This window comes from Pelophylax lessonae, assembly GCF_965119305.1.
Source record: "Pelophylax lessonae genome assembly, chromosome: 9".
In the NCBI taxonomy this organism is placed as follows: domain Eukaryota; kingdom Metazoa; phylum Chordata; class Amphibia; order Anura; family Ranidae; genus Pelophylax; species Pelophylax lessonae.
The window spans coordinates 86,043,556-86,061,529 of NC_138776.1; the positions used below are offsets into that span (position 1 = coordinate 86,043,556).

The 17,974-nt window shown below is 46.4% G+C and overlaps 1 protein-coding gene across 1 annotated transcript in view; it reads right to left on the minus strand.

The window, feature by feature from the left end:
• Nucleotides 1-17,974, minus strand: part of BTAF1 (B-TFIID TATA-box binding protein associated factor 1) — a 251,002-nt gene that overhangs the window by 24,524 nt on the left and 208,504 nt on the right. The window contains exons 34-36 of the mRNA XM_082268123.1: nucleotides 14,402-14,554; nucleotides 12,084-12,295; nucleotides 6,695-6,854 (exon numbers count right to left, since the gene is read on the minus strand). Of these exons, the coding sequence (XP_082124249.1) occupies nucleotides 6,695-6,854; nucleotides 12,084-12,295; nucleotides 14,402-14,554 (525 nt within the window). The remainder of the gene's footprint in view (nucleotides 1-6,694; nucleotides 6,855-12,083; nucleotides 12,296-14,401; nucleotides 14,555-17,974) is intronic.

Sequence of the window (17,974 nt, forward strand, 5' to 3'; positions counted from 1 at the left end):
AGTACCACTTTATCTCTGTGGACCACCAGATAAGGTGAGCGGCAAGACAACACCACCAATTCAGACACCCTGCGGGCAGAAGTGATAGCCACCAAAAAGGCAACCTTTTGACATAATGTGAGCAGGGGAATCTTCCTAATGTTCTCAAAATTAGATTTTTGAAGAACAGAGAATATCAAATTAAGATCCCACAGAGGAAAAGGGGATCGCCTTGGGGGCGCCATATGACGCACCCCCTGAATAAAAGCGCGAATCAAGGCATGCGTAGCTAAAAGATGTTGAAAAAAAACACACAGCCAAAGCCGACACTTGACCTTTGATAGTGACCAAAGCCAAAACGCTGTTCAACACCTTTTTGAAGAAAGTTCAAAACCCTAGCTACCGAAAACAAGCGAGGGTGCACTTTCAGCAAATCACACCATGAAATGTATGATTTCCACGTACGATGATAGATCTTCCTGGGATTAGACTTCCTGGCCTTCGATAGTGTAGGAATCAGAGTCAGAAAGACCTCTATCCCTCAATACCTGGCTTTCAACAGCCACGCTGTTAAAGCCAGCGACTGTAAAGCAGGATGGAAGATCAGCCCTTGAGACAGCAGATCTTCCCGGAGAGGAAATCTCCAAGGAGCACCGGCGACCAATTTTACCAGGTCTGCGTACCAAGACCGGCGAGGCCAGTCTGGGGCCACCAGAATCGCTTCCACCTCTATTCTGCGCAGAAGCTCCTGCAGGAGTTTCAGTGGAGGGAACGCATAGATCAGCTGATACTGAGCCCAAGGAGCCACCGGTGCGTCTGTGGCGTCGGCCAGAGGATCCCCCGACCTAGCTACGAACCTCTGAACCTTCTTGTTGAGTCGAGAAAAACAGGTCGACATTGGGTGTCCCCCACCAGACACAGGAGGTGAAACACCTCCGGGTGCAGGGACCACTCCCCCTGATCCAACACCTGACAACTCAACTCAGGTAATCCGCCTGCCTCTCCACACCTGGAATGTCCACAGCAGAGAGCTGGGACAAACCTTTCCGCCCAATCCAGGATCTCGGCCACCAAAACACTCTTTGTGCCCCTGTTGATGATTGATGTACGCCATGGTCGTGGCACTGGAATCTGGACCGGGCAACCTTGCAGATGAGCCGTCCAATGACTCAGACAGAGCCTTTATCCCTCTGAGCTCCAAGATATTTATCGGCAGCTTGGACTTTTCTAGGATCCCTGGGCGCAGAGCCACCTTAGAATTCCTACCCAGCCTGACAGGCTGGCGTCTGTAGTTCCCACCATCCACTACAACGGAAGGAAGAACTTGCCTTGGCATAGTGCTGATGAATGAAGCCACCATAGAAGAGCAGACTTTGTGTTGCGACTCAACCAAATCAAATTGTCCAAGGATTTTGAATCCTTATTCAACTTTACGAGAATCTCCCTCTGTAAGGGTCTCATGTGGAACTGAGCAAACCCCAGAATCGGGTGAGGGCGCCTCTTCATGCAAACGAGGATTTGCCTAGCTTCGGTTTACCTGACCATGTCTTCTTGGAACTCCCAGAAGACCTGAACAGCTGTCCCTTTTTCTTGCGACCCAGAGGCACAAAAAAGCCACCTATGAGCAGTAAAAGAAGGCCCCCGTCTAGTACGTGGTGCCTTGCCCTTAGAGGATTGGGGGAGAAGAGTAGTCTTCCCACCCGTAAGCACTTTGATCAACTCTTCCAGGGAGGATCCAAACAACCTCTCCCCCGTAAAGGGAAGGTCAGAAAGAGCCTTTTTGGAAGCCTGGTCCACAGACCAGCTCTTTAACCACACCATGCGTCTAATAGCAATCCCCACAGCAGACACTCTGGCCACCAGGGGAGCCGCATTCAGCGACGCATCACATATATACAGCAGGGCTTGAGCCATTTGATCCATGAGCTCAATCAGCCCCGGGGAGAGCGGTTTCATTTCCAAGACACCTTTAAGTAAGTCATTCAGTGACAGTCTACGACACCAGGGTGACCACAAAAATTGGTTTCAATGTTAAGCCTGCTAACACATGTAAATGGCAGGACAGACTCAATATGTCTGTCAACAGGGTTAGAAAAGCCTGGGGATTCTTCCACCAAGACCACAGTAAACTTATTCAGTCTGGAAACTGGGTGATCCACCCAACCTCGGAACTATCCACCAAGTGTAAACCTTATCCGCGAAGGGATAACTGCATTTAAAATGTTTGGGCACCACTAACATGTGCTTGATGCCCCCCACTGTTCATTGACAATATTGTCAAAAAGATCCGGGCAGGGGAACACCTTGCTCGATTTCTGGGCTTTGCGGGTGCTAAAAGACACCTGCGTTCCTGACACTAGACTCATCAGCGATTTTTAAAGTTTCTCGCACTGAAACTATAAGTGCTACCACCAATGCACTTTCCCGCGCAGCGGCTGAAGAGGAAAAACCTGCTGCAAAAGATGACAGGGGCTGCGATCCAGAGGGTTTCGCAGCCACGCTGAAGGGGTCTGTAGGTGAAATTTTTGTTCGGGTACTCCATTTACACTGAATTTAAAAAGATAGTGTCACTTTAAAAAAGTCGCAAAAATGCAATCGCACTGCTGCACAAGCAGTACAGCAAGTCCCAGCCCAACACAGTCATGCGTGACGCCAACAGCTTTCGCTTAGAAACTTCAAAAGCACGTTGGCATGCAGCCGACCAGTTCCATCTGGAGTGTTTCTCCAAAAGCTTGTTCAACGGAAACAAAGTGTGTGCTAGATCTGGCAGGAATTTGTGGTAATAGTTCAGTAATAGTTCAGCAAGCCCAGGTATGATCGCATTGGACATTGGTTGGGGCTGGAGCTTTTACTAAAGCATCAACTTTGGCTTCCGTGGTGTGTATACCCTCTGCATCCACAAGGTGGCCACAAAACTCAAATTTAGGTACCATGAATTGGCATTTTGCCAAGTTCACTTTTAGACCCTGCTCTTGGAGTCTCGCCAACACAAGCTCCATGTTACACTTGTTTTCCTGGTCCGTCAGGCCCGTGATGAGCATGTCATCTAACAGGCACTGTGTGAAAGGAATGTCCGCCAAAATCTCATCCATTTTGCGTTGCCAAATGGCGGGGGCGGAGGCTACACCAAACACCATCCGATTGTATTCATAGTCCCTATGAGTGTTGATGGTTAGAAACTTGCGGGACGAAGGGCGGACCTCAAACTGTAAATAAGCTTGCCTGAGATCAAGCTTGGTGAACTTTTGACCTCCTGCAAGAGGCAAAAATGTCATCTACTCTGGGTAGGGGATACTGGTCTATCTCCAGTTGAGAATTTAGTGTAATGCGGAAATCGCCACAAATGCTTAAGTCCCCATTCGCTTTCTTTACTGGTACAACTGGTGATGCCCACTCGCTGTGCTCTACCTTTGAGATGACACCTTGTTCCTCGAGCCGGCTTAGTTCAGCTTCCTCACCTGCTCGGAGTGCGAAAGGTACCATCCGAGCTTTGAAGAACCTAGGCTGGGCGTTGGGTTTCAGCCGGGGTCTCACACAGTTATGCTTTATTTTCCCCAAATGGTTACCAAAGACTTGTGGGAATCGCTGTTTCAGGGATTCCACCCATCCCTCTTTATCCCCTGATGAGATGGTCACGGTGTTGCAGGGGTTTATGGCGATGTCTGGCATGCCAAAGTGAGCAATCCAGTCTCTCCCAAAGAGAGGGGGTCCCCCATGTTCGAGGATATATAATGGCATTCTCTTCGTCTGACCCTTGTAGGATACCTATACTTTCACGTACCCCAGTGGGTGGAGTATCTGCTTTGAGTAGGTCTGCAGTTTGATTGGTGTTGGACGGACAGTTGCTCGGATCAGAAGTTTGCTCGGATCAGAAGTTTTCTCCATTGTTTCTGGGCGATAACAAACTGCTGCTCCTGTGTCTACATCCATCTTGAGTTTCTTTCCTTCCACGGTTACCTCTATAGTCATTGCAGAGGGTGCTGAATGCATATGATGTATGTCCAATCTGTGGAGCACTTCCTCATCCTCGGATTCCGATGACGATGTATATCTTCCCACCATATATGCCTTTGTCCTGGTGTTGAGGTTGTTTATTTCGCACCATCTTACTACGGCAGACTCATTTCAGATGGCCTGCCTTACCACAATTATGACAGAGCTGATCCTTAAACCGGCAGACTTTGTGATCATGGTCTGTATTCCCACAACGGTAGCAAGCTGACTCCCGGCTTGGTGAGGGTCTATAGTTTGATGCGGTTGGATTGACTGCTGTTCTGAAAATTTCCTCTTTAACCTCTTCCCTTCTGCTCTGGGGGTTCAATGCCTCTGTATCTTTCACAGCCATTTCCATCACTGAAGCTATCTCAATTGCCTTTGTAAGGGTAAGGTCTTTCTCTATTAACAGTCTCTTTTGGCTAGAGTCACTATTTAGTCCCATGACAAACTTATCCCTCAGTGCAGTCGGTAAGTACTCTCCAAAAGAACAGGTTGAGGCTAGTCTACGAAGGGGGAGCACATAAGCCTTAATATCTTCACCCGGCTGTTGCTGCCGCTGATAGAATCGGAATCTTTCTGCAATCTCTAGTGGTTTAGGCTGGAAGTGATTCCCTAACAGTGTCAGGAGCTCTGCCAAAGTCTTAGTTGCTGGTTTTTCAGGTAAAAGAAGATCCCCAAGAGTGTCATATGTCCTAGCACCAACCACTGTCAGAAATACTGCTACTTGCCTGTTGCCTGGGATGGCATTTGCACAAAAATACTGTTCCAGTCTCTCAATCCAGGAACTCCAGGTTGTCGGTTCTCCATCAAATTCACTTAATGTCCCGATCAATGACATTTTCCTGCTGGGCTCTGTGGGTGTTTGTATCCAGCTGACAATCCAGAGTTTTTTTTTCTTCTTTTCTCACATGGATAGTAACCTTGTAAATCCCATTCTCGTCGCCGCTGTTATATTCTCCGTGTTGTGAGAGACACAGGACTCTGATCTGGTTGTTTATTCGGTTGTTTATTCAGGACTTACTGTACACTCCAACATGCATTACAGGACAGCTCAGTATATCAATGCATCTCTTACATGTCTCTAAGATGGCCACTCTGCCCCTTGACCCTTGTCATCACTCCTGGGTGGAGCCAGCCTTAAAGTAACAGTACATGTGAAACCCTTCAGGTATAAACACACAGTCTGTCAACATCTGGAGGCTTGCAGGAACGATCTGTACAGCAGAAAGAATGATCTGACACAGGAAATTAAAAGCACCTGGGTCATGCCTAGAGTATCTTGTGTCTGCCTTTGCTGTCCAGCACTGTGGACTACAAGAAAATGGCCACCCCATGCATTCTTATGGGGAAATTTAAGAAAATGGCTGCCCATGCATTACAATGAAGAGATTCTAACATTATTGCAGGGCAAGTCTACAGCAAAATGGCACCCCCCCCCTCCACAGCATGCAATGCGGTCTCCAGGACCACCAGGGGGGTCAGCAGACAAAGCAAGTAGTGCCCAGGAGGAGACCCCACCAGAAACCCCCCCACTGAACTGCCGCAGGGCCGCAATATATCTGCCCCCCAAAAGGTAGGCACCTGTTATGGGAGGGGGGGGGTGGACCTGGTATACCCGAGAGGCCAGGGGAACCAAGGGTCCGACTAATCAATGGAGGGGCACACGTCTACCCCGAAACTGCCACAGAATTGGGGGGACACTTACTCACCATACCACAATATCAGGTGGGTGCAGCTCCAAACCGACTACCTCCCACCTGGGGTGGGGGTGCTGCCAGCCAGGGGGTACAATACGACTCAGGGCGTTCCAGGTCGTTCGCATCCCAGCGAGACGGACCACTCGCGGGTTGGTCCCCATCACAAGGGAGGACTGTCGTGGCGAGGCCTAGGGCTGGACTATAACCTACTCACTTCTAGAATATCCAGTCCGAAACCCAGCCGGCTGTTCATTGTAGTTCTCCAGGAACTCTACTAAAAGAATAAATTACAAAAAAGGTTCCAAAAAATTAACAGCTAAGACCGAAGTCCCAGCAGGGAACTAGGTCCTACTCCTAAACTAGGCAGAAACAAACTGAGGGCTGTAGCAGAGTGTGTGGGGTTATGCCTGCAGGGATAGCCCCATAGGTGTGGTAAAATTTTACTGCCTAGTGTCCTACTCCTGTACGGGGCAGCATAACCCAATGGCCAAGAAGATATGAAGCTGCGTCTGTCAATGAAGGAAAAAAAAAAAAAAAAAACTTACTATACCACATGAAATGTGACCTAAAGCTTCCACCATCTATACATGTCTTTGGTCTTAAGGTATATGTCCAGCCAACACTGGGAAAGAGTGAGAAAACCAAACCCCATCAGGTTTTCTCTTCTATAAGGGGTTCTGATAAAGCAGTGTACCCTCACGTTCCATCTCCATGACAAGGTTTTACCAGACAGAAGTGTAGCTCACCAACAGCAACAAAGAAATAAAAACACGTTTCCTTATTAGAGAAGCGCAACGAAGAACTTCTTTCAGAATTTCCCTTGTCAGTGTACCAAGGATTTTCCCCCTTGCTTCCTGTCTGGTTCAACAGTAGTTTGCAGGACAAACGGAGGGAAAATCTTCTGAATGGGACCTAAACAGTAAAACCCAACAGGGGTTCAAATCCTTTCCCCATTCTATACAAAATTGATTAACATACACCTTAATGTTCTATACCTAAATCAGTACCAGTTATACACATACCTGTCCAATACGATGTGCTCTGTCCATAGCCTGGAGATCTTTCATTGGGTTCCAGTCATGTTCTACAAACACGACCGTATCAGCCCCAGTCAAGTTGAGACCCAAGCCACCCACATGTGTGGTCAGCAACAGAACATCTATTGAGGGGTCATTGTTAAATCTGAAATTCAAGGAAATCCTTATTCCAATCTGTTCTTTATATTAAAATAAAGTTATTTTCATTTGCTTTAAATGTGTACCTACAAAACAACATTTATCCACCATTTAAAAATATTTTTTTTTCTTAGGAACCAGCAACATCATTTTGCCATAAGGAAAAGTAAGCCTTGAATCCACAGTGGGTGTAGCTAGCACCAGGTAAATCAGATAAATTATGTTCTCTGAAGCCATGGCTAAGCACACAATGGGGTTGATTTACTAAAAATGGACAGTGCAAAATCTGGGGCAGCTGTGCATGGTCCCAATAAACTTCTACCTTCAGCTTGTTCAATTAAGCTTTGACAAAAAATAAAACCTGGAAACCAATTTGTTTCAATGCACAGCTGCACCAGATTTTGCACTCTAAAAGTATAGTAAATCCCCCCAATGTGACTATCTAAAGAATGCAAGGTATGGGACATGGCAGAAACACACCTACACTGCCTTACCTCTGTAAGGTTCAAGGACAAGTGAGAAGAAAGAATGACTAGTAATGAATTGAAATTAGTTTGCCTTGCACAGAAAGTGCAGATACCTTCTGGCATCTGCCAATAAGCAGGCTTATTAAACCTGAACTCCAGGCACCAAGCTAAATAATTACAAACAAAAGACATTGTACATGCCAAAAAAACTTGTGTTTCTGCTAATCCAGTCCTGAAATTTGCACAGCTGTTACACAGCACAGCCCTGTCTGGCAGGGCAGGAGACATGTCCCTCCTCCACTTTGACTGAACTGTGAAAGGAGAGCAAAAACCCAATGAGGCCATTTCTCTGCTCGCTTATTTAATCTGCAATACACCCAATGGACCCCCTTGTGCTGCACCTTCTGCACAGGAACTGCAGGTTAATACCAAGTCAAATACAGGTTCTTACATGGCTTACATTTAATGAAATGTATTAAATTGCAGACCTGCAATAAAATAGGGTTTTTGTAAATTCTTTCCTTGGTATCTATTCAAAGGGAGAAGTCCAACTTTGTGGTTATACAACAGCCTACAGGAGGATTGGACACTGGCAAACAAACTGTAGGGCAGCACAGGATAACCCTTCCTACTACTAGCATGCCTCAGTTTTGTAGCAAAGCAGTACTGAGATAATGATCATAACAGAAGGATGGGACCCATGTTCCCTAAACAGATTTTTTGCCTGTAAATTCCATATCTTAGAGTACAGTACAGGACTCCGGCAACTTATTCCTACACTATAGATTATAGGTGCGTACTTTCAGGCGATTGGACACTGGCAAGCTTTTAAGAACACTCCTCCCCTTTAACCCTATCCTACTTTGTTAATCCTTAGTTTGTACAAGCAATGCAGGATAGGGGTAGTTTAGGGAGGGTGTCCTGTACTGCACTCCAAGAAATAGAATTTAGAGGCAAAATTCCTCTCATCTTATTTGGATAGTATAGGAAACAGGCAACTTATTCATACCCCATGGGACATCCCCAAGCAATGAATCCTTTAGAAGAAGTTGTCTTGGTACCCAGTAACCTAGATAATCAAGTTAACAGGGCTAGGAGGGTTGCAAGCACCCATGGCTTATCCTCTTGACTCAGGAGTGCTCAAAAAAGGCAGTTTGCCAAATTGGAAGAGTTTGTCTCCTACTGCGAAGCACTGAAAGCACGGATGAGGCTGGTAAAGAGTTATATGCGGAAGAAGGCATCCTAAATGTCTTCATTCCAAGCATTCCCCTCGTCTTCGAGAAACAACTAACCTTGCAGATTCACTCTTGACCTCATAAAAAAGGTACTTGTTTAGGTATTTTAGGTCCAGGATAGGGCACAATACCCTTGTTGGGTTTTGGTAATGTGAACACGTTTGAATAGAATTCTTTGAAACCATCATCCAGAGGGACCGAAACAACCACTCCCTCGGACGAACGCAAGGTAGTTTCTAAATCTGACTGTCCCTGGGCAGATTTAGAATGGTTTAAAACAGGGGTCCCCAACCCCCAGGCCGCGGCCTATTGCTGACCATACCCCATCAGTAGGGCAGGAGAAGCTGCAGATCGGAATGGAGAGCTCCTCCCGTCCCCTGCTCTGCTGATAGGGTGACATTGTCGGGCGAACGGGGAGCCAGGAGAGGACACAGACGGAGCACAGCCTGGAGTCCTGTGCAAGGGAGGGAGAGGTTAGAATGGAGAGAAAGGAAAGGGGGGCAAGACTGCAGGGGCAATGTAAAGGGGTACTGTAATATAAAGGGGTCTGCACTGTAAAGGGGCTTTATATCACAGTGCCCCCTTCACATTACAGTGCTCACTTTACAGAGATGTCCAATAAATTAATGTAAATGGGACTGCACTGTAAGGGGGCAGTAATCAAGTACAATCCTCTGTACATCAGTGTCCCCTTTACAGAGCAGTCCCCGTTACAATAATGTAAAGGGGAATGCACTGTAAAGGGGACAATAATGTAAAGGGGGGCTGTGATATGAAGAGGAATGGAGGACACATATAAAAAGGGGGAACTGTGCTGGAAAGGGGGTTGTGGTGCGAAGGGGGGCTGAGCAGATTCCGTGAAAATCCCACCCCAGACCAGTCTGTCTCAGAATACTTAAATGAGAGAACATCTTCTATAGACAAACTAAGATTATAGTTTAAGACAGACAGCAGGGTCTACTACTGAAACGGTACACTTTTTAGTGAATACTTTTAATTAATGGATATAGCTTAATAATGATTCTTAGAGGGGTGAAAACATTTTTTTTTTTTTTTTGAAAATCCCAATTGTATTAAAATTGGCCATTATATTTTTTTATAAACAAGAAATGTCCTTTGACTCTGCAGGTTTCCGATTGCCCATAGGGGCTTGGCGAGACTAATGAGAATCAAGTACGAGTATACTGAGGCTTCTGCATTGAGTAGAAGTGAGCATATCTACATTGGCAAGCACATTACGTGGAGCCATAGAATCAGGTGTATCAGAGGTTGGGGATGAGAATTCTTTGCGGCCTCCTCGAACATGTCCTCTGGTCTTCTTTAAAGTTTTCCATGTCTACCTCTAACAGAGGCAAGTTCCCCTTCTAAATCAGCTAAAAGAAGGTGGAGAAGCAGCCTGGTACTTTTAGGCTCTGGACAAGGATGTTGGAATTTTTCGGACAACTAATGGTCTTAATTCAAACAGTAGCAGAGAGATCGGCCATGGTCAGGTAGGCCACTAGTTGCATGCTCGAGACTCAGATGCAGATTAATTTGCAGAGACCAGTGTTAAAATAGGGTCCTGCTATGGTGCAAAGGAGCAGTCACTGAGCCGTTTCAGTGCTTTGCATTGGCAGAGCAAAAGGTTTGCTGGAGCTTTCTTGCTAGCAGTAAGGCTTTTCCTCTGTGGGGTACCCATGAAGTAAGGTTTGGAAATAGGGTAAGTGTGCCCAGGGAAGCACACAGAGCAACCCAGGTGTTCGCTTTCATGTAGCAAGTCCTTGTGGCACAAGGGCAGAAAGAAGTGCCTGAGTACCTTATAAGGGCTCTGGATGAAAGTTGGTGGTAATAGCGTGACCTGTGATGTGATTTAACGTGTTATTCACCTTACCCCTAGCTCTTCCAAAGGATTTGCCAAGGTTGCATCAATCTAAGTACACCATTTCTATTGATGTAGTAAAAAGGCGGATTAAAATTTCAAAGTAAATAAGAACTTTTTAAGCACAGGAATTTTTCCATAAAGGGGAAAGAGGTATATCAACTACAGGACACTATAAAAACTGAGGTCTTAGTGTTAGGGTTAAAGGACTATGCATAAGGTGGTTTTTGGTGTGTCTAAAAGCTTTGCCAGTGTCTAATCCCTTGAAGGTAGCAACCTATATAACCCAATGTCTATGAATATTCAGCCTGTGTCCTGTAATCTCTCTTTTCCATATCATTTAGATGACTACTTCTATTTCCATTTTGAATGCAGAGAATGTACTTTCATTTCGACAAGGAATGAACTTCTATGTTCAATGTTGTGAGTGCATTGATTAATCACCTCCTTCCCAAGCCTATTCGGAGACTTCGCTCCCATATGTAAAAATCTACTTTTTATTTGCTAGAAAATTACTTAGAACCTCCAAACATTATACATTTTTTAGCAGAGACCAAATAGAACAAAATGGTGTGCCTTTAAATTTTTTAGGTCACAAAGTATTTGTGCAGTGGTTTTTCAAACTCAATTTATTTGGGAGAAAAAAAAAAACACATTAATGAATAGAATAAAAGTAAAATGAGCCCAATTTTTTTGTATATTGTGAAAGATGTTTTGTCGAGTAAATAGATACCCAACATGTCACGCTTTAAAATTGCATATGCCCGTGGAATGGCGGCAAACTACGGTGCTTAAAATTCTCCATGGGGCGACGCTGTAAATGCCTTTACAGGTTACCAGTTGAGAATACTTGTCGCTCCTGGTTTCCAGGGTTACAGAGAGAGAGGGGAATGATGTCAGTTCCTCTCCCTCTGTCCCAGGAAACCATCGCTGCCGGCTGCATCTACCCCGGCCTCCACGATGTGATCGAAGAGCCCGGGAGAGGCGGCGGCAGGTGGGTGGGACCCACTTCCGCCACCCGCAGAAGTGATCAAGTGGCTAATTAGCCCCTAAGAGCACTTCTGATTTGCAGAGAATCGCTGGCTGCAACTAACGGTACTGGGATGATGCCTGTAGGTGCACCCACCATCCCGGTATAACCACTCAAACCAAAGGACGTACGGGCAAGTCCTTGGTTGGGGAGTGGTTAAGCACGCAAAGCAGCTCTCAAAAGACTCCACAATACCTAGATCACCAATTATAGTACACAAAATGCAGACATAGATCTATTATGCTATATTGTAGGTTTGTGTTTCAGAGTTTGGCAATATGTACAAAGGTTTTAGTACTGCTAACATTGCATTAAATTCAAAGAACAGTCACATAAGTCCTGACAAACCCAGTTGCTGGGCACATTCCACTATTGTGACAACTGGGCCAAGCAAGGGGTGAAACTAATGAATATTGCAGGGCCCTTTAAGTGGTCATTTTTTTTTTTTAATCTCCAAGTAAAAAGCAATGGGAAACTTTCCGATTGACCACTTTTGCATATTCTCTACTCCTGAATATTCTTACAGCTGAGGAATTCTTGTCAGGACCACAATTTAATCAGATTTATACAGGGACATAAAGTGCACATCCTGGTCGTGGACATGGACAGCAACCTACAGCTTATAAAAAGGTCCTCTGTTACCCACCTTGACACTATGGAATGTCTCTGGCCAGCTGGTATACTTCCATCCAGCCGCAGGTACGTAACAGATGGAAGGTGAGGCTTCAGGAGGTCATGTTCCACTATATCCAGCATGCTCTTCAGCTGACAGAAGATTAATATTCTGTGCTGGGCCACAACTGTCTCTGTGCCGCTCTCTGGGGTGCCAGCATTGCCCAAACCACAATCTAACAGCAGCTGCCAAACAAAAGCAAACATACTATTTTGGACTGTCATTTTAACATAAATACTATACAAATGATTTGTAGTTACATTTATTCAAATATGACATTTCAATTTCAGCCTGAAAGAAGGTACAATGTTGCCCTACCCAACTTATTTTTTTTTCTCTTTAAACCTATGGTATTGGTACATCAACCATAGACCGATTTGCCAGAATCCCCTCTACTGACTTCTGCAAATGGAATGGACTTCTCCATGCAAAACTTTTTTCTTCTTTTTTTAACCGCTTGCCGACTGCTCACAGTATATTTACTGCGGCAGTCAGCCCCTCACAGGCAGAGCGACGTAGGTCTACGTCGCTAGCCTGTGAGGCTCTGGGGAGCGAGCGCACGCTCCCGCGCGGTCACAATCCTCCGGGGCTTAAGTGGTTAAAAGTGTCCACAGGAAGTGTTCAAGAAAAAAAAACAGCATATCTAAAAAGGTATGTTGAAGCACACAATATATTTAATGTCAATATCTTCCAGCGTGTAGTATAGTCTGAGCATGATTTCTATCGCTCAACAAAACTGGAACTTGACTAGGTAAGGGCTCATTTATAGCATTACACTGCGCCTCCTGATATGCTTTGCATTAGCAACCCATTCAGCCTGAAAATATGGTTTCAGGGAGCACAGGCAGAATAACCCCTCTCTCTAGTTCAGAAGACCAGGGGGTGTAATGCTTTTCTTCTCCCTCCCTGAAGGCGTTATAAGGTATCAGGCCAGGGACAAATATAACAGGCCATGTGGCTGAAGCCCACTGTCGGCTGAAATCCCAGAGCTGGTCCAGACTGGGGAAAGATTGCAACCATATGGTCGGGATTCATCAAGGTGCCTGGACCAGCACCTGGCTCAGTGAGCCGCTGAGAGCCTTCCGCCCCCCCCACAGCCCAGCACTTGACAAGGCAGACAGCGGTGACTGACAGTCGCCAGCTCTCAGCTCATGGAGCACTGAGCGATCAGCGGTATTTGAACACTCAGTTCTCAGCCTTAGAGACAGTGGGGGACTGATGCTGCATTCACCTAGCGAAGTATGATTTCTCAAAAAATAAAAAAAAATAAGCTTCTTTTAAAGTAGGGAATGCTAGAATACCAGCCAGCTTTTTTTTTTGTTTTTAACATTATATCAAAAAACAAAAATAAAACGTTTTGGGTATAGATACACTTACATGTTAAGTAAAGTGTAAACTAGCAGTAGCTCCCCCTTCCCCAAGCATTGCAAGGGCTAAATGCTTGTTTTGTCTAGTCTAGGGGATATAAAATATTATATACTTCCCTAAATTCAGTTGTATTCCTTCTCTTTACAGGACTTGTCTCCGGCACCTGCCCCTCTTCACTAAATAACTAGTGACAGCTCTCCAGCCATATTGTACAAAACCGGACCAGTAGCCCTGCATTGCATGCAAGGATGCCAAGGGCCCATCCAAATATAGGGAGTGATGAAACAGTCAGTGTGTGTTGGCTGCCAGGGTAGAGAGGAATAAGATATGTAGTGATTTTAGATTAATTTCACTAGACAAAAACGAGCACATAACGTATGTTGTGCATATGGAGCCCACTGCAAAAGTAAACATTACAGTAACCTGAAGTTCAACTTTATGTTACACATGCCCCAGTGGCTGTATTTATCTTTCCACCACTCCACCTTGCAGGGTTATATGTGCTATGAAGCCAAAGACCCACAAACAAATGCTAGTAACTGCTTTACTGCATGAAAACTGTCCATTTTGCTCTAAGGATACCATTACAAGTAAAAGTTACCTTTTTTGTAAACTGATCAGTTGTAATGACATTGTCCTCCGCACAGACAAATGTGTCCCTAACCTCATGCTCAGAAGCAAAGCAATGAGGGATGTGATACTAATTTAATTTCATTACTGAAGCGCTATTGATTAGAACTACACAAAAGAGCCAAAGCTTCAAGAACATTGCCGGGTCCTAAATTAATCCTGTCTGCAATTATGGATTTCAAAAGCCTACCCAAATCAGTTGATCATGCCAAACGCTTTTTATCACATCAGCAGCAGTCCACTGCCAGAAGCTGACAAACAATGTCAAATAGAGAAACCCGTATTGGACATACTTGTTTTAAAGCAGAGAGCTTGGGGGCATGCTGAATGTCCCGCAGAGAGGAATTCTGGGTACAAAGTAATTCTGTGATCTTCTTGTACTCTGGGTGTTGCGCTGTCAGAACCAAAGCAGGATGGTTGCATAGCTTACGCAAGTATTGTAATGCCTACAGGGATAAAAAGAAAGTTAAAAAGATGAATGAGTAAAATAGCGAACAGCAAATTGCAGGGAATAATTATTTTTTTTTTTTTTTTTAGAAAGTCATGCATACGAACATACACTGGAAATCAAAATTAGAGAACAACCTACAATTTCCTAGCTTTTAAAGGTCACTGCTTATTCCTATTTGAAATTATCTAAACAGGAGTAAAAGAGTAGTTAAACATATTTCAGGAGTCACATATTTTGAAGCACAGAATAAAAAACTTCAATGAGATTTGAAAAAACTGAATTTTTGTAAAATCTTACCGTAAAATTCCTTTCTCTGAGTCCTCCGACAGTCGCCGCCCATTCACACAGTCTTCACTTATGGGGTATTGACTTCATCTCCACAAGAGTTCCTAGGCATAAAGACTTGTAAAAGAACAATAAATCTACATAGTCACACCCATGGGGGCTGTCCTAGTCCAATACCCCCCTGAAATAGCCAACCCAATTCAGTTTGGTCGCAAGCAGTGAAAGTATAAAAAAAGACCCCAAAAAAGAGGGGCGGGGCGGCGACTGTCGGAGGTTTAAGAAAAAGGAATTTTACAATTCAGTTTTCGCTTACGTCCTCCGACAGTCGCTGCCCATTCACACAGTCTTCACTTATGGGGATGTCCCAAAGCAGTGTAGACATGAGGGGTGGGCAACTCAACCGCCAGAAAAGCAACGCAGTACCCACATCAGAGAAAGGAACGTCACATGTACAAGAAGGTAACCTTCTGGGTAACAAAAAAGGGCTCAACATGAGCAACAACCCAGGAAAACAAATAACCAAGGGGAAAAACACCCCCAACAGCTAGGGACCCGTACAAACCCAGGGTTCCCTATGGAACTGCCGCACAGAGAACTTTGCGGCCAAAGGATGCATCAGCTGATGCCAGAACATCAATTTTGTAGAACTTTGAGAAAGTGTGCACCAAAGACCAAGTCGCAGCCTTGCACACCTGGGCCACCGAAGCCTGATGCCGATAGGCCCAGGACGCACTCACCGACCTGGTAGAGTGCGCCTTGACAGGGAAGGGAGGAACCCGTTCCCACAACAAATAGGCCTGTACAATGGTCTGATCCATTTGGCAATGGTTGCTGCAGACGCAGCCATACCCTTCCGAGGTCCCTCAGGAAGGACAAATGGAGAATCCGATTTTCGAAAGGATTCAGTCGATGACAGGTAAACCCTGATTGCCCGGACAACATCCAAGGAATGTAAGGCAACCTCTTTTGGATGCTTAGGATTCGCACAAAGCGAAGGCAAAACAATGTCCTCATTCAGGTGTAAGTCTGAAACCACCTTTGGCAAAAAGGACGGATTAGGTCACAAGACCACCTTATCCCTATGAACCACCAGGTTAAGGGGAGCGGCAAGACAACGCCACCAACTCCGACACTCTGCGAGCAGAAGTGATCGCTACCAAGAAAGCCACCTTTTTAGATAGCATAGGCAACGAGATGTCCCTGATGTTTTCAAATGGGGAATGCTGCAACACGGACAGAACAAAGTTCAAGTCCCAAGGAGGTAATGGCTCCCTTCTAGGAGGGGCCAAGTGACGCACACCTTGGATAAAGGTGCGAATTAAGGAATGAGACGCTACAGGGCTCTGGAAAAGAACAGCCAGGGCAGATACCTGGCCTTTTATCGTGGCCAACGCAAGGCGCTGGTCCACACCAGTCTGGAGGAAAGCCAACACCCTCGACACCGAGTAGGAACGAGGAGAGAAGCCCCTGGACTCACACCAGGCAAAATAAGCTTTCCATGTACGGTAATAAATCTTACCAGAAGAGGCTTTTCTAGCCTTGATCAAAGTAGGAATGACCTCTGAGGAGAGACCCCTGTCTCTCAGGACCTGGCTTTCAACAGCCAGGCCATTAAAGTCAGCGACTGTAAAGCAGGATGGAAGATCGGACCCTGGGACAGCAGATCTCGCATTGGCAGCCGCCACGGAAGCTCTACGGCCAGGTGAACGATGTCCGCGTACCAGGACCGGCGAGGCCAGTCCGGCGCCACCAGAATCACCAGTGTTTGTTCTGAGGCCAACCTGCGAAGGAACCAGGAACAACTGAAATCGGAGGAAAGGCATAGATCAGTCGATACTGACGCCAAGGCACCACCAGCGCATCCGAAGCGTCTGGCAGAGGATCGCGCGTTCTTGCCACGAACCTTTCCACCTTGTGGTTTAGCCGAGACACGAACAGATCCACATCCGGGGGTCCCCACTTCGCACACAGCACCTGAAACACCTCCGGGTGCAGGGACCATTCCGTCCACTGTATTGGCCGGAAGGATTTTCCGTCTGACACCGCCGGAGACTGAAGCCACCACAATAGATCCATTCTGGTCTGGTGACTCAGACACCCTCGGGTCCAAGGACTGAGGTAGTCTGTCCCACCTGGCGAGGATCTCTGCTTGGAGAGCCCGCGTGTGAAACTGTGCAAATGGTATCGCCTCGAAGGCCGACACCATCAATCCCAGGGACTGCATACAGGTCTGGGGTGACGAGCATTCGCTGTCCCTGAGGGACCTGACCTCGTTCTGTAGGGTCCGGAGCTTGTCCTCCGGCAAGAACACCTTTGCTTGAGCAGAGTCCAGAACCATTCCCAGATACTGGAGACCAACCGAAGGCGACAAGGTCGACTTCTGAATGTTGATCGTCCAACCGAACTCCTGAAGCGTCTGGACCGTAGTGGACAGATCGCGCAGCAGGCCCTGACTGGCACTCGATCTTAACAGGAGATCGTCCAGATATCCCAAGACCGCAATGCCCTGTACCCGCAACAGGCCCAGAACAGACGCCAACACTTTGGTAAAGACCCTTGGAGCCGAAGCGAGACCGAAAGGTAACGCCACAAACTGGTAACGATCCTCCGTGATAGCGAATCGGAGGTACCTCTGATGACCCTCGAAAATGGGGATGTGCAGATACGCATCCTTCAGGTCTATGGAGGCCAGGAACTCTCCCGGATTCAGGGAGGCCACCACTGAGCGGAGTGATTCCATGCGAAACGCGCACAAAGTGGTTCAGCGCTTTCAAGTCCAGAATCGGACGCACTTTGCCCTCCTTTCTGGGCACAGTGAACAGATTCGAATAGAAACCCCGAAACCTGTCCCGATGAGGCACCGGGACAATCACCCCCTGAGCGAGAAGATCCTGCGCTGCCTGATGTAGGTCCTGCACCCGCCCGGGGTCAAATGAAGATTTGAGGGAAAGAATCTGTTCGCCGGCCGTGAAAGAAATTTGATCTTGTACCCTGACCGAATGATTTCCTGAACCCACCTGACTGTGATTCGGAGCAGCCAAGGCTGGAGGAAACCGCGCAAACGTCCCCCCACTCCTGTAACGGGTGAGGGCGCCCCATCAGGCAGAGGCAGACTGAGCCGCCGCACTGG